The sequence below is a fragment of the Anopheles maculipalpis genome, chromosome X (assembly GCF_943734695.1).
Source record: "Anopheles maculipalpis chromosome X, idAnoMacuDA_375_x, whole genome shotgun sequence".
In the NCBI taxonomy this organism is placed as follows: domain Eukaryota; kingdom Metazoa; phylum Arthropoda; class Insecta; order Diptera; family Culicidae; genus Anopheles; species Anopheles maculipalpis.
Window position 1 is genome coordinate 17,404,554 of NC_064870.1, and position 17,200 is coordinate 17,421,753.

Consider the following 17,200-nt stretch of genomic DNA (forward strand, 5'->3'; position numbering starts at 1 on the left):
TCTTTGTCCCTTGAATTTATAGGCTTGTCTGGAGACGACAAGACGTGTTGTCGTGCACAAGGAAGTGTGCTCAGCCCGCTATTATTTATTCATTAATTACTGTACCAATGTCCTACCCTAGAATTATCCAAAATTATCTCGATTCCTGTATCTCGTGGTGTACGTCTAATGGACTAGAATTTAGCGCACAAAAATGTTACTTACTCACCCCATTACAACGTGTGTCCCTCATAAAGGAATTTGGTGTGTGGTTGGACGAGTCATTGTCATTTAAGAAACATATCCTATGCTGGTGTTATTTGGGCACCGGCTAAATACACCGCATTGCTATGAATTGTGAGTATCGAGAAAAAGTACGCTCACATTGCATACAATCTTTGCTTCGACACTCTGCGACATGACTCTCGTTCCTATGCCACACCCTTTTCTGCCAGATTCTAGGAATCGTTACACTAAAAGTACGCTTCTCGCATTCGCAAGCTATTTTCTTCGCCGGCGTACGTTTCAACCATATTGACTATCATTTTTGCTGTCCCTTTTTTAACCGGTATGTCCCCAGTCGTACCAAAATATGTACGGAAAAAGAAACATTTCGTCGTGCTTTGAAATCATTCAATAATTTTGCCGATTTGTTTGATTTGAATATCTCAACTTTCACTTTCCGCAAACGACTCGTTAATAGTAATCATCAGTGTTCGATGTTCCCATTCTTTAATAGTATTAAGATTATACCTTGTTAAGTCTAAGTGGTTGACATCCTTTAATTTCTTTATTTTTATTTCTAAATAAATAATTAAAACGTTACGCGTGGCTAGTACGCTATCACTCCCAGATTGTAGTTCATTTCAAAAAAGTTTGCTGAACAAAGTTTTCGCTCAGTGGCGGCCCGGAGGAGTAGGCGACATCGGCACCGGTCTTCAAACGGCAGGACCGGGGTTCAAACCCCATTTGGTCCGTTCCCCGATAGTGAGGACTGACTATTCTCACTACGTGGTATTAATAAGTCAAACCATACGGCCAGCCCGTTCCACAAAGAAAAAAAAGTGTTTGCTCACAGTAGGCACATAGTTTTAAACACCAGCTATCAGAAGTAGTTAAAAAGTGTTTAAATTCAACAATACCATTTGATGTTCGTTTCATGCCTTATTATTTAATTTGAAATGAAACGATTTTCAATAAAATTGCATTATTGATTTTAAATGGAATTTCAAGTTTGATTAACTGTGTCTAAGGTATAAACTTATTCAGATAGATGGACCTATTTTCACTCTCTGCTTATACATTAAACTTACATTATACTGTTATACAATAAACTTGTTTGTGGGTGTGTGTGTGTTTTTTTTTTTATTGAAAAAGTTTAAAGGATAACTGAAATACTATAGCAATATGGCCAGGCCGTCAATCATGAATAAAAAAACGAGATATTAATTGTTAACCGTCCTTTCAAAAATCGTCATTGCCAATAACTAATCCAGACATGCATATTTTCTTATCCTTATGTTATTGGAACAAAAAAGTTTAATTTATAGACATATACAAATATTTATAGATAAAATTAAAACAGATTGTAAAAGGACCGTACATTTAAACATACATATAACCAGTCTATTTATTTTTCTTCTCAACAAGAATATAAATCTGATATTTAATGGAAGATTTCCAACCCTAGGAAGAAGCAGAATCACAGATTCAGTATTCTTGACTGTTTCACAAATATTGAACAATTTAGAACCATAACCATATTTAATTCGATTTAGTTCCAGTTTTTTTCTGTTTTCGTCCAGAAAGCTTTTTCAAGCCTGTTGACTCATTGAGTTGCACATCATTAACGCTGAGGGTTATTCCTACTTGCGCGAGGTAGTATGTCACCATTATGTAGGTCTGAAATGAAAAAAATGCTATTAAAATCTATTTTATGTCGTAAAGTTCCGAGAAACATTACTTGTGCTGATTGTATGGATGTGAAAAATTTGTCAAATGCTATGATTCCGTCGGATATAACAAATAATATGCTGGCAATGCCGCATAAAAGCCTTAAATAGTTCTGGAAAGGAGGATGATAAAATTTGCTTCAATTTTTAATTCAAATATGATAGTACGATAGTTTGCTTACATTGGATTCATCAATCCGAGCCAAAGATCTCCAACACATGGTCAACAATAGAATTGCATAAAATGGAAGACATACTTTTATCACGGAATTTAAATTTCCAAAGAACACAGCAGTAGCTAAAAAATAGATAAAGTCAAAATTATATTCCAGTGAAGTAATAAATTAATGTTACATTATACACGATAATTCAATATACTAATGCACAAACCATACGTGATATTTCTTCCTTACCATTTTAATATCTTTAATTTATCTTATTTTAATTTAGTTTGAATTTTATCTTTAACACATTATATAATCTATCATTAATAAGGCCAGGTCTTGCAAAATAAAATAAAAAATAAAAAATATATCCTATTATATATATATATATATATATATATATATATATATATATATATATATAAGCTTTTATATATTTTTTTTTTATATATTATAAGCTTTTAGTTTTGAACTGAAGGATTATATTTTAAATTTAAAATAATGTCACGTAACTTTCAACATACAGAGTAACCCCGAAATTAGGTACGCATTCCCATATGTTGTTGTTTCCCACGTACTTTTGGCTTCCTCCAATTTTTTTACGACTCTTCACATGTGTTTGTTTTTTCTTACAGTTTTTTTCACTGGTTCTCAAATAGTTTTGAATACTTTTCGAAACACCTGTTTTTTTTTGGATAATGCTAATTTAGCAAGTTTTTTTCAATTCGAAATGGGCGGCCTGACCGTATTGCTAACTGCTCTAGCAAGTTGAGGAAGAAAAAAGGAATTTTCTATTCTTTTTTATAGTGTGTTTTAAAATGCTTTTGATATGTTTTAGCAAAGCAGAAAATTCCTGCGTGCAATTTTACTTTAAACTAACATTTAGGAACAATTTGTTTTTGATGGTACACATAAATGAATAAACGTGTAAACAAATCTCTGGTAAAATCCAAAACATTAGTTACATTATTCTGTACATTAGTTGCGATAACAAATGTATGCGTAATTAAGCACTATAGTCCTTATTTCTGTAGTTTTAAGAATCCGATATACTTGAAATTAGGTTCATGTGTGTAAACCACAACCGTCTTTCTCTGCAACTTTAGAGGTCTATAGCGGGTACTTATTACAACGTGATCCAATCTCGATGTAATATTCGAATACAAATTTAAACAAACTCTCCTAGCGATTTACACGTTATGATGTTTCAAAGTTAAAAAAAAAAATATAGGAATGTGGAGAATATGGACATTTTAAGCAACTTTACCTTTGTTATTTTTAATTTAGCATAAAACACGATATATATGACGTTATACTTTGCTTGTGCTGGTTGTCTTTGAACTAAAATTCATACAACACTCCTAAATACCGTAAAAACATTGTAAAACTATAAAATAAATGTCAAATGTTTCAAGTGATGCTAATTTGTCATGTGGGGCTAAATGGAGAGAGCAGTGGGGCAAGAGTATTCATACAACATAAATGGACTACCGATACAACGTGCTGAAGCGATCCGGGATCTTGGACTCCTGATAGATGACGAGGTTACTTTTCGACACCACTATGAAAACATAATAAGTAAGGTCACTGCGACTTATGATTTAGCTCGTAAAATGGCAGGCCAATTCAATGATACTGTTTGTATAAAAACTATGTTTGTTAACTTTGTAAACTGTGTTTGGATTTTTTGTATGGTGTTCTTGTACCGAAAGTTGGATAAAAAGAATCGAACAAATCTAAAGATACATGTCTACGTACGGCATACAGCTACTGCGATGGCCGGACAGTTCTACGATTGCTTACAGAACGCGGTGTTTATTGTTATGACTGGAAAAATTAGAAAATCGCCAAGATCTTATTTACTGCAAAATTGTTAAAGAGAGACATAGACGCGTCTCATTTGCCTCGGTGTCATTGTCCCTAAAGGCTGGTATTGTACAAATGTTAGCTGATCGTATAGACAAGGTCACGACATTTCTGGTTCATCTGTATTGATAGATTTGATTGAAAATTATGAAAGGTATTTCTCTAAAATGTATACATAAGGTCATCAACCTTGCTGATCTTGGGACCGTATGCAACAATTAAAGCTTGCAGAACTTGTTCCAATATTTGAACAGCCACAAAAAAAGTTTAAACAACATCCGACAAGTCAAATTATTTTTCGGATACCAGATTTTTTCCTAAGCAAATTGAACCGATTAACCGAGCATGCCCGTGATAAGGGAAACAACAGGAAGCAAATGCCCTAATAATCTAGTTTATTAAAACAGTCAAAACATGCGGTGTTGACAATACGGCGCAAGCCAACAAACTTTAAAAAATAATAATAATAAATTTGAACTAATAAATTTATCGGATGAATAGAGAGGGTTCATAATCATGTCCCTTAAATTAAAATTTTTTGAACATTTTCAATCACCCTTGCGTTTTGCGTTTGCGGCGACCAACAGTTCAGCAGTTCAGCAGTTTCTTCAACCAACGACCCAAATGGTCCAACACAAAAATGGTTGTTCATGCAACACAGAAGAGCATTGAATTCCAGTCGTAATGATTCAATTAGAATAGGTGTGTATTTTTGGAATATTTGCCAATAACAACTCGTTTAAGGGGCTGAGAACAATTTATAGCAATTAAAATGTTTCAGAACCTTACAAAAAACTTTTCTTCAATCTTTCGGTATTTCCATTTGAACTTCTTACTCCCATTTCCCTTGATTCATCTGCTGCTAGATCAAATTCTTCCAAATTCTTTTTATGGTTCAAATACAATGATAAGTTATGTTTTGCACAGTTTTATGTTTTGAACTATAGTCGATACGAAATGTGTTATAGAAACTCTAATTCACTACTATCTTTTAAAGCAGATACTTTAGTACACCTTTTGAGCTGCCAACTGCAACTGTAACCATAGAAGGAACATTCGTATCATGTAAGTATAAGCACATAAGTAATAGCGATACTCTACAATTTGAAATTTTTGAAGAAATGCACATTTCGAATGAAATAAACAAAAAACGTAAAATGGTTAGGCAGAAGTATAGGATAAAAATGTTTTTTACAGGGCTGACTAAAACGCCATACAAAATACAGTTCGTTATGGTGACGCCTCGCCTAGTACTCGCCGTGAGTCGCATGTACAATTCGCCTAGTACTTTATGTACCAGAGTCAAGAAGGAGTTGCTCATAAATAAATTGAGTAAAAATCGCTTGCTCCAGCGTCCGCACAATGTTCCTTCAGAGAAAGAAAGTACGTACATTCTATTATGTAACAGACCACCAGACTCATCCAGAAGGTACCTACAGGATACAGGAAGAAGAAAAGAGCTTGGAAGAACTTGTTGGCACACCATATCCGAATAATAAACAAACAAAAAATCATTTCGAAAAAATTCCCGTTTTTTGGATTTTTTTTGTTTGAGGAACGCCCTGGCCGTATTGCTTTTTCGATTATTCTCAGTTGAAACAAATTCAAGGCTGTTTCCTGGTTGAGTATACAACGACTTGGACCACAATTCGATGGGCTCCGTGACCATTAAGCCAAAAAGAAGATAGCTTGAAGAGTAATAGACCGGAAATTGTAATAATAAATACATATCAAATTTACAACAATACTAAAATAAACATCGCCTTCATTAACATGAAACATATATTTCATAGTTTCAAATGCATCGTACAACCGGCAACAAAGTGCTAGATTGCATTATGACAAGATTGCTGATTAAAATAGTAAATTAATCATAGCATTGACCAAGGATTTGGAAATTTACTATGATTAATCATGTTGGATTGGATCGAACATGATTGGATGGATCGGATCACATTATCATGTTGGAAATTTACTTGCAATTTAGTGGCAATGTGTAAGAAATTATTCTGCTACCAAAAGGGAACTATAATTAGGATAGCAAAATAGGACAATGTTTCATCGGCTGAGGATCTTGAAATCCAACACTTGACGCAATAATTAATTATCGGATGAACTATGTAGGAATGAACTTTAGGACGTGAGCATAAACAGTTGCTAACCGAACGGCGCAAAGAGCATTATTTCCCTTCTCACGGCTACTCTCCGAATACCTTCCGACCACACAGTCACAGTGAATATCTTACAGTCTGGCAATACGGCCAGGCCGCTGGTAAAAAAGTAAGCTTTTCATGTTTGTATACCGCCATAACACCAACCGAGGTAAACTATTGCATCATTTGAGAAATGGTGTTACGATTTTGGAATGGCTTTCCAGACTCGAATACTGCCGTGCCTGCTTCAGGCTGCATTTCACGGATTTGAAACCACCCATTTTAAATTTGAAAGTGTAAGAGATTGCACATTTATTTTTATTTATTTATAATTAATTATGACGGTCCAGTGCCGTATTGTTCACACCGCTTGTGTTGAACAAATCCTATAATGATAATTATGAGGCATTTCCTTTTTATTCCTTGCCTTATCCCGGAAGAGATTGCACATGTTAATAATCTTTTTTAAAAGGTGGATAAAAAATCTTAGCGATCTACTATCTTTTCGAAGCCATTTTGAAATATAATTTGTCATAAGCTTCAAAAGAAACTCTGTTTCAGCGAATATTTTATTATTGGACTTTAAATTCTTTCTAGCTAACATACTTTTCTGGTCTGCGAATAGGAAATAGTTGATTTCGTGTTGTTTAGTTAAAAGGCTTAGCTTTAGTTAGTTAGTAGTTCAAAAGCAACAAACCACCTGTTGTTGTTTCTGATCGACGAGCTCACGTTTCACTTATTTTGCGCCAAACTTTCGCACGCATAAAATCCTCGCGAATCATATGATACACAAGCTCCTTCGATATCGGTAGAGCATCTGCTATCTCTATCAATTTTGTTTTACGGTCATACAAAACCATTTTCTGAACATTTTATTAAATTTCTTTTTTTTAAATCTGTTTTGGGCAACCACTGCGTTCTGCGTCGACTGTGTCGTTACAGCCACTTTTAAACCAATACTTAGTGATTGGAAGTGATTGCACAGAGTCTGGGTAAGGCCTAACAATCCATTGTTTAGTTTTATCATTGCTTTGACCCATCAAAAATCAATGATGGGTCAGCAAAACAAACCCGTTTTTATCCATGCTTTGGTCTATATTTGCTCCCTTCAAATCATTTTAACTCATCATCTAATCTAATCTAATGAAATTTGTGCATATGTGTTGACTGACAAAAAATTAAATTCATTTTTTGTGCCTCAATTTATATATCAGAACTACAACTTATCTAGTCACCTGTTAAGTAAACAAAAAATAAAATTTTCATCTTACTGAAAATAGCCAAAGCGTCCTATTTGTAAATACGCAGAGTCTTACACATCCCGGAGTTTGTATGGACCCCGAGATTATAAAGGACCAGTCCAGAGGCTGCATTAAAACAGCTAGTATTTATTTACGAAATAAGATTGCAGCTTTGAAATTAATAACCGTTTATAATGACAATGGTAAAATACAGCGCCGCTTCTCAAAAACAATAATAGTTGATTTCATCTTTAATGTGTACAACATTTGTTTGCGCTTCTGTTCAGTCCATTCTATTCATTTTTTAGTTTTTCTTTATGCTCATGATGCATTGCGCATGTCTGCGTTTGTTGGAATGCCAGATTTATTTTTGATATCATTCCCGCAACCACGGTGGGCTAGTCTAATTGAAAAATTGAATGGAAATAAACACTTTCTTCTTGTAAGAGAAGATCTTCTCATTATTATTGAAGTGGTCTACACAACTTTGAAAATATTTTCATTAATTAAAGAAATTATTCAATAGTGAATACGAAAATTTAAAAAAAACACATACACATATATGTATACATGACAATACGGCACTGGACCGTCATAATTAATTATAAATAAAATAAACATATATATATATACAATTAGGATCTTATGCCTGTTCTACCATCGTGCCTAATAAGCCGCTGTTAAAATTGCCTGGCCTCTAAACTTGAGTTCTGTTTTACGGTCATTAATATTAAATAAATGAAAACCAGAAATGCGAACATTCACCGCAGTACTATACTATGAACAGAAATGACAATAAAAGTAAAATTGATTCCATTCCTGAATTTTCCTTGACAAAGTTAATATTACCTTTCAAAAAGGATTGCGAAAGAGATAAAAAATACTCACCCAAAAATCCTAACACATATAAGGTCACTCCAATCCACAGCTTCAAAGGTTTCATACCGAACGCCCATATATAAAATACTTGAGCAACGCCGAACGCACCCATCCCAGCTTCAAACAGATCGTAGTTTAATAAAAAATCACCAACCGAAGAAAACAGAAGGCCAAACATGATGCGTTGGTGATATTTTCCCCTAAAAACAAAATAGATTAATTTATGTTTCAAATACAAAAATAATGAAGGATATGTTTTGTAAGTTACGTACGCCGTGGGAGTTTTCGACGCCGTCAACATGACGAAAAATAATAAACTGAATATCGGCATACATTTTAGCACCGTTGACGGAGTGCTGCTACGGTCCGTGTGTTGAATGAGCGAAAAGTAAAGTATTACCGTTGTTATAAACGGTATCAACTTCGAGATGGTTGAATTATCCTAAAATGATGAAAGATGATAAAAATATGGTAAACATATGGAAAATATTTGACAATACAGCACTAGACCGTCATAATCAAAGATAAATAAAAATATTGAAAATTTTGTTCTCATTGCAATAGCAACTTAACGGGCAGCAAGGATAATTGAAAAACAAGTTCAGAGTCGTTTGCAAGCCCAAACTCAGTTGTGAATGTTTCATCGTACATCGTTATATTCAAAAATTCATTCACCTAAATAATGTAAAATATTCTCGGGATCAGTATTTTACATTCACTGTCAGCGGATGTCAAAGCACTGAAATCTGTCGAGATATTAAAGATCTCTGATTACTCTATCCAACAAATGCTGCATTTTTTTAGGTCTTTGTTTAATTCAAAAGTGCAAAATTTAATTTACAGCTCTTAGAAATGTGACCTTGCCGTCATTACGAAAGAAAAAATAAAATTACAGCTCTTATATTCCTACCTCCTTATTGCGGGATCATCGACAATGGAAAAACAACATGGCCAAACGAGATGCCTCTGAGGGCAGCATTTTTGAGGGGTCGATTATCTCTCAAGAATTTATTCGCACCCCACAACAGCTGTGCATGACCCGCAGGCAGAGCATGTGGGATGAGGACGAACTCGACATGTTTCTCCATTTCATTTCGCCACATATTTCCCTGCGTCCCAGGTTTCATGGGCTCCCGGTAGATCGTGAGTTTAATCGCAAGATCTCTCGACTTATGTCGTACCATTATGCGATGAATGCACATCTTCAATGTATAAACAGCGCCAATTATAAGGTTTCAATCTGTAGCAAAGGATACCACGACATTTACCACATCCTCTGATCAAGTTTGGAATTCGATGGGGCTAGACAAGGACTCTTAGCAGCCGTTTGGGTATCAGGAAGATCACCGGCGGTGCCGATGTGCGATATCCTGGTACAGAAGGACTACGGATATGCGCGTACTTGAAGGTGGCCCATCATCCCACAGAGGATGATAGCCCCGTAGAACGTCACGAGACTGTGGCGGCAGACGGCCGGCTCCATGGAGTTGTGTTGCTTGATTGTGCAGCACTAAGTGGGAGGTAAACTCCTTCTAAAGCTAAATACCATCATGAGATCCATAGAGAACAAACTGTTTGTTTTTTTGGTGTTCTAATAATTTCCCATAACTATGTCCCGATAAATGATCTAGTAGGTCTATTTCTCGTTCTTCCACACCTATTTTTTTAGATTACTCCCTAAATCATTATACTATTAATCGAGTTTTTACTTTCTGTGACCTTGGGGTGATAATGGACAGCAATTTCTCTTTCAATGTCCATATTGACCGCTTCTGTGAATCAGCGATGATAACCATGGGACTCATTTGTAGAATTTGTAACGGCATCAATGATGTCAATTGTCTTAAATGTTTGTGTTTAAGTCTTGTGCGTTCTCCGTGGGAACATGCGTGTGCGGTTTGGAATTCAGTATCATTTTCTTGCACTTCGATAATTAAGAGCTGCTTTAGCAGAATTGCGATGAGATGTATGTGGGATTGCTGGAGATCTCCTCTTCCGTCCAATGTCGATCATTGCCAAATCTTGGTTCTAGACACGCTGAACATTAGACGTACTAGGGCTTAAGCAATATTTGTTGCTATCCTTATTTTAGGTAACGCTGAACCTCCTGATCTCTTATCCTCAGTTTCTTTTTTACACCCCTTCCCGCAACCTTAGAACTGGTATTCCTATGTATATATCACGTCGACGTACTTAGTACAGATATAATGAACATTTTCTTGTCTGCTCCGCTTCAACTCTTTCTTTACTTGTTTCGATTTTAATTCATCTCTAGTGTATTATTGATTTCCGATCTCGACTCTTTTCATCAACTTTTCGACTCTATGCGTTTTGCAGGTTGATATTGATTGCCGTCACCAGCGACAACATTAAAATTGTGTCTGGCTGCCTTACTGTTGGCGGCATGCGTGAATTAGATGCTACTGTAGCTTCACAAAGTTGTAGCGGTTTTCAGGCTCATGCGTTCTGCCGATGATAGGGTCGCATGCCAGTACATCAGAATGCTGCTGAACCGAAATACAGCATCCGCAACAAAGGGGGTTATCTTGCGAGCCCGTACCAAATCTCCATTGTACGATCCTCCAAAAAGGCGCTTACCCCCTGGAATCAAAGAGGACAACACTATCAGAAGGATACATGGCAGTAAAAACATCCAAAACCGAGCACACCTGGGATAAGCTGCACTCGAACTGAGGAAGAAGGAAATGTCTTAACTCCATATAGCATATACAGAATTTTCGAGGATATAATGAACAAGTTCAACGAGATATTGATTTGCTCAGGTATATTATTCATTCAATCTGCGAGATGTTGAATTGCTCGGATGCTGTCGTTTATTCGTTCGATATTTTTGTAAATTCACGCGTTTTTAGTCCAAGCAATCGGGGCTGTGAAATATCTAGACTGAAATGTTCCCTGAGCTATGGATACTAGGATGGAAAACGTGTCATTCTACTTTCCTGCGGAACTTTTCAATAATAACAACCGAGCAATTATATATCTCGCAGATTGAATCAATAATGTACATACATGTACATTATTGATTCAATAATGTAATGTAATCAATAATGTACATGAACAAATCAATAATTCGGTGAACTTTTTTGTTATATCCTTGAAATCCCTGTAAGTTGGAAGGATTGTGAAGCTTAGATTAGATTTGACCTGGCCGTAATGACAAATAATTTAAAATAATCAAAACATTAAATTCTGTTTTTCAAAATAAGGGATAAACAAATTTTAGAAACTAAAGCCCAAAAATATTAACCAACATTCGTTAAAGGGTGTTTTTTGTATTTGCTGCAACCTTTAATCGCTTATGGATTAAATTTTCGAATAAAATTGAAATGGGGATTGCAAAGAAAGATAAGATTACAGCTAATACCTACATTTTTGCCGATAGCACTTTGCGTCATAATTGTTATTATCGCACCCCGATACTGATTGCTGAGCTGTTTAGTGACACTGTTGATAGATTTATGTTTCTTTCCAGCACTTTTTTGAGGCGATGACGATTTCCTAAAATAAAGAAGGATGTAGAAAAATTAATAAACTTTTATCATTTACGAAAACAATCACAAAAAAGTTCAGTAGAACATTTTAGCTGCTTAAATAGAGATATTAAGGATATAGCGAATGAATGCTTAATTTACTAGAAAAAATAGGTTTTAGTTACTGAAAGAGTGGTGTTTGCAATGAGAAACCCAAACAGTATTAGTATAAACGAAAAAAATCAATCATTTAATAAACATAATAAACAGCGCAGAATGTACAAATTTCAATATTATCCGTATGCTCTTATGTTGTTTAGTAGGCTGAATTGTTATTGTGCACCGCTAAGTACAACAACGCATTTTCGCTTCAATTATCAATTATACGAGGAATGCAATTCGTCAACCTGATCAACTTCAGACACACAACCGCACCACACTGCACTCAATTCAACACTTCAGATCAGCAACAGCGATACGAGCGGAGGTCAAGTTTGTGATCAACCCAAAAATAAAAAGTGGATGGTTCTGATAACAGAGTGACATTATCAAAATGAAGCGAATATTAGTTCAGTTGCGATTATGAGGCGAACCTTTTTTGACACTTCCAGACACAACGTAGATTATATGCAATAGAATTTTTATGTTAGGAAAGTTTCCCTAAAATGTCTAGGGCCAACAAATATCATCTTTGCTTCCGACCAATGTTGAACAAAAGGAAAACTATTAGAAAATTTACGGAAAACGGAAAAGAAAGGGAAAACTTCTAACGCATTGATCACAGCGCAAAACCATCAGTGATTGAGTTAACATGATAGATACATGTTATGGGAACATGATAAAGCTTATATTTTAAGGAAGTGTAACACATTGCACTGATCAATTCTCATTGTCTATAATGTTTTAGGAAGTCCTTATTAGGTAAAAGGTAAATTTCACGAACAAATAACACATTAAACTGCTTCATTTTCTTCGTAAAAATGATCAGAAGATAATCTAGCGAATTTACAAGACAAAGCACATAGAAAAATGCAAACAAATAGATATTAAGTTTGTTTACTTATTTTGACAAAATGCTCAGATAAAACTTTGACACTCCAATAAAAAAACCCAAATAACCAACTCAAACCCGGTGCTCTAAATTGGTCAAAACAAGGTCCGTCGACGGTCAAACGGACCGGCCGTACGACCGCCATAGGACGTCAAAATGCTGTTCGGAGTGGGTTCCGATTGTGCTACATAAATTTTTGCTTAACACAACGGAACTACACATACGATTGCACACACATACACTGAGAAAAGATCGAACACACTCCTGTCAAATAACGTTTCATTTTCTAAAGTGCAGTTGTCAAATCGATTTGGACGAACCCATCTAATTTATTTACCCACTTTGATATTGATATTAGCTTAACACTTGACTTTTGCTCAATATTTGCTGGTTTGAAGAACAATGATTTTACCTCAACATTATTTGATTTATGTAGCAATATGTTCTTATATACTAGTTGCCTATCTTCTTCTTCTTGGCTAAACTCCCTAAGGTCACGCCGGCTATCGAATGGCTTCTTACATACTTGCCGATACTACGTTAGTTGGATAGTCAGCCCTCACTACGGACAGTGGACTACGGACAGGACGCTAGGGACAGTCCGGATGGGATTTGAACCCCGGTCCTGCCGTTTGAAGACCGACGCCGCTGTTGACAACAACACCTGGCCGCCTTTTTTTCGTTGCCTTTATTACCAATATAATAGTCATCGGCGAAGAAAATAAATTCGAGTTTTAAAATGCCAGAAAAATTATCAATCCATTTGCTATAGATTCGTCAATATTATTTATGTATATACCCTTCCTCTTGACCCCCCCCCCCCCCCGCTCCACCTTCCAAAAAAACCCACACACAGAGCTCGCGTGAGAGGAAACCATAGCTGGTCATTTTGCCTGGCGGTAGCTTGCTTGGTGTTACCATCGTCAGTGATTTTGCAAGAAGGCTCCGAAGTGCTAAAGCAAAACAAGAAAAATCGGTTATTCACGTTTGAAGATGAAATGGTCGAATAATCTTCGTCACCGTCCCAAGCTACACAAATGCATTAAACGACTCCTGCACAGGGTTTAACACGTTTTGTGCCATGTCTATCACTTTTGATAGATGTTTCCGGGGGGGCCATGTCTAAGGCCATGTCTATCATTTTTAATAGACAGTAGTCGTCATTTTCAAATTGTTACTTCTCTGCGGTGAATGCGTTTTTTCACTTACAACCGTAGACAAATATGCAGATTATACTTTTATGCAATCAATTATATAGTTGGTTATCGTAAATCCTTAATCAATCAATTTATAAAAATAAATGTTTGAGTGTCCTTTTTTCGAAAAATCTTACGTTTTGTTCATATTGCTATCTGTTATTTCGCGCCGAACAATCGTCTGCAGTGCGAGTGAGACAATTATATTTTTGAACAACAGACGAGCGAACGGCATAAAATAAGCGATAGCAATATGAACTAAATGTGTAAAAAGTTCAATTAAATTCAATTTCCGAAGTCATAAGGCCGAAACACGTTCTTCACTATTCGCTTTCACAAAAGAAGTGACGTCTCTCCTTTATTTCACCAGGTTGTTTCACATTTTGACATTTGATGTATCCACGTTTGACAATTGTGCTTGACCAAGATATTTAGCCGGTTTTGCTTGAAGCAGGATGTTTACAAATGTAAGATTTTTCGAAAAAAGCATCTCAAAAAAATGGTTGTATCAACTGTTTGACTAACGATTCGCAAAAAAACAACTATTTAATAATATTTATGAAAGTTTAATAAGAGTTTTATGAGACAGCCCAAGAAAGCCCAGCCTGAGAAATGAAGGTAAAAAAATTACAAACGGTCTTGTGTCTTGTGACTTTTCCCAGCAGCAGGTGTAGAAACAAAGCAGTGATAATTTTTGAAATTTTTGGTAAACCAAACATTTCAATCAATTGAATAATCAGAAATCAATAGAAGAAACAATCAATATATTTAAAAAACAAAATAAAATAACAAGTTTCATAAAATATTCACATGTCTCAGCTGCAGGTTGCCTTTCTTCCAACTAAGAAATTTGACACAAGCAGTGCTGCCAGTTCCGTTCAACATCGGCTGTCATTTTTCGTACCTTCATTTCTCAGCCACATTCTCGGGTTGGCTGCACACATACTACGGAGCCTATGAGAAAGGATCAGAATTTATAAGCTCTACAATACTGACAAGAGCGTCATCTGGGGAGCACACTCCTGAAGGTCTGAAACTTTTTTATGTTTTTTTTTCTTCTGTGGGGCACTATACGGATGTCATCCAGTGAGCAAACAGCTAAAGCACCGAAAATTTTATTTTTTGTATGGAAAATCCATTTTGCAGTCCTTTTAGTTTAATTTGTGCCGCTTGGGTGATTCTCAATCAAAATTTCGACTAAAGCAGAAGGTATTAAACATTTTTTTTGAGATTTTTATTGCTCGTTTTTTTCCACTTGTGATGTGATGAAAATCGTTATCAACACCTTTTTATTGTCATTGCATTTTATGCCCCTAATTGTTTGTTTAGTTAGCATTTAAAATATTATGACAATTTATTCCATAGTAGCGTATAGCAAGAACTACCGGTCCTATTGACAAAATTGCCTTAATAACCACTACGAAGATTATTTTCATTACAAATTTGCCTTAGTTGTGTTTTAGTTGGCGGATTTATATGGATTTAGTCAATAGACTGTAACAGAAAACTTTTGATCTTGATTTTGATAAATTGTTCTCGTTATGTCAACTTTACAATTGTCAAAATGTTCTGACTTGTTCCGGCTCCTAGGCTTGAAAATTGTGGATTGGGATTTCTTTCGTATTTGACAGATTTGACAAGACCGAAATTGCTATGCACATATGTATAATACTCGTCAAATTCCTTTGTGTCCAGTGTTTATACGAAATGAAAAGGAACGCCAAATAGCCAAAACAAAAAAAGGTTTGTTTTTCTTTTCGGGTTGTTTACGGTGCTGCGAAACGCTAAGCCGCTGGCTTAACTCGTTTCTTGTATTGAACATTGATATATCGTAAACTTAGAGCGTGTGATAATGGCATCTTTTTTAGAGAAGCAATAAAGAAATTGGATTACAATTTACCCATAACCAACAAAGGTCACACCAATGGCACGTAAACCAGAAACACAGTTACAAAATACTCCGGTAGACGTAATATCTGCTGTGAAGTTTTCACCGAAAATAAACAAGTTCCTGTTGGTTTCTTCGTGGGACACTACAGTACGCCTGTACGATGTGGTCAGCAATACCTTACGACATAAATTTATTCATTCTTCACCGGTATTGGATTGCGCGTTTCTAGTAAGTATTTGTCGCATGCCACCATACATGACACGTCCCAACATTGATTTCCCAAACCACCAAAATCGTTAACAGAATTCGACCAAAACAATCAGCGGAAGCTTGGATAATGTTGTTAAGCTGTATGATCTCAACGCTAGTGCAGAAGTTACGCTCGGAAATCACAATGCAGGAGTGAAATGCGTTGAATATTCAGCAAAGCTTAACGCTATCCTTACCGGCAGCTGGGATCGAACGGTGAAGCTTTGGGACGTGCGCGAGAAGGAATGCGTCGGAACGTACGAACAGAGCAATGGCAAAGTCTATTCGATGAGCAGCATCGAGGAAAAGCTAGTGGTAGCAACGTCGGAACGTAAGGTGTTAATATGGGATTTGCGCAAGATGGACAGCTATATTGAGCGACGGGAATCGTCGTTGAAGTATCAAACACGTGCTGTTCGTTGCTTTCCGAATAAGGAAGGGTACGTGATGAGCTCGATCGAGGGAAGAGTTGCAGTAGAATATTTCGACCCTAACCCAGAGGTGCAGAAGAAAAAGTTCGCCTTCAAGTGTCACCGTGCAAAGGAGAACGAAATAGAGCTTATCTATCCTGTGAATGCCATCAGCTTTCACAGCATCTACAACACGTTTGCTACCGGTGGGTCCGATGGCTATGTTAATATTTGGGACGGATTCAACAAGAAACGGTTGTGCCAGTTTCATCTGTACGATAGCTCTATATCAAGCTTGTGCTTCAGTGATGATGGCAGCACGCTGGCAATTGCGTGTTCGTATATGGATGAGGCGGAAAATGCTCCGCAGCCTCCGCCACAGCCGACTCTTTACGTTCGCTATGTGAATGAACAAGAAACTCGACCTAAATAGTCGTTAAGAAATTAAAGAATATGATTCTTTAAACCTGCACTGATAAATGGGGGAGGCCCGGCGCACCGTCCCCCCGTAGTGAGGATTGACTATCCGATACGTGCTATCGGCAAGTCTAGTAAGCCCTTCGATGGCTGGCGTGACCTTAGAGGTCGTTAATTCAAGAAGAGAGAGAGAGAGAGAGAGAGAGAGAGAGAGAGAGAAATCTGCACTATTACTATTTACCTGACCAAAAGGTATTTGAT

The 17,200-nt window shown here is 36.3% G+C and overlaps 2 protein-coding genes across 2 annotated transcripts; one reads left to right on the forward strand and one right to left on the reverse strand.

Annotated features, from left to right (window-relative positions):
- Positions 1–1,595: 1,595 nt before the first annotated feature.
- On the reverse strand, positions 1,596–11,716 carry LOC126562379 (lysoplasmalogenase-like protein TMEM86A). The gene is made up of 6 exons (XM_050218879.1): positions 11,624–11,716; positions 8,507–8,676; positions 8,244–8,434; positions 2,114–2,229; positions 1,943–2,044; positions 1,596–1,881 (listed from the first exon to the last, which is right to left on the reverse strand). The coding sequence occupies exons 1-6, from the start codon at positions 11,648–11,650 to the stop codon at positions 1,744–1,746; spliced, it is 744 nt and encodes a 247-aa protein (XP_050074836.1). The 5' UTR covers positions 11,651–11,716; the 3' UTR covers positions 1,596–1,743.
- A 4,180-nt stretch (positions 11,717–15,896) lies between these two features.
- LOC126559177 (mitotic checkpoint protein BUB3) lies at positions 15,897–16,989 on the forward strand. Its single transcript, XM_050215299.1, has 2 exons — positions 15,897–16,091; positions 16,167–16,989. Exons 1-2 carry the CDS (start codon positions 15,897–15,899, stop codon positions 16,953–16,955), a joined length of 984 nt encoding a protein of 327 aa, XP_050071256.1. The 3' UTR covers positions 16,956–16,989.
- Positions 16,990–17,200: the final 211 nt, after the last annotated feature.

What these genes read in the sequence shown, in the direction of transcription:
- LOC126562379 (XM_050218879.1), bottom strand. Translation starts at nt 11,650, where the DNA reads ATGACGCAAAGTGCTATCGGCAAAAAT. An exon ending in ATATGTGTTAGGATTTTTGG is followed by an intron (nt 2,230 to 8,243) that starts GTGAGTATTTTT and finishes TCTATTTTTTAG; the next exon opens with CTACTGCTGTGTTCTTTGGA. An exon ending in CATCCATACAATCAGCACAA is followed by an intron (nt 1,882 to 1,942) that starts GTAATGTTTCTC and finishes TTTTCATTTCAG; the next exon opens with ACCTACATAATGGTGACATA.
- LOC126559177 (XM_050215299.1), top strand. Translation starts at nt 15,897, where the DNA reads ATGGCACGTAAACCAGAAACACAGTTACAAAATACTCCGGTAGACGTA. An exon ending in TATTGGATTGCGCGTTTCTA is followed by an intron (nt 16,092 to 16,166) that starts GTAAGTATTTGT and finishes AATCGTTAACAG; the next exon opens with AATTCGACCAAAACAATCAG.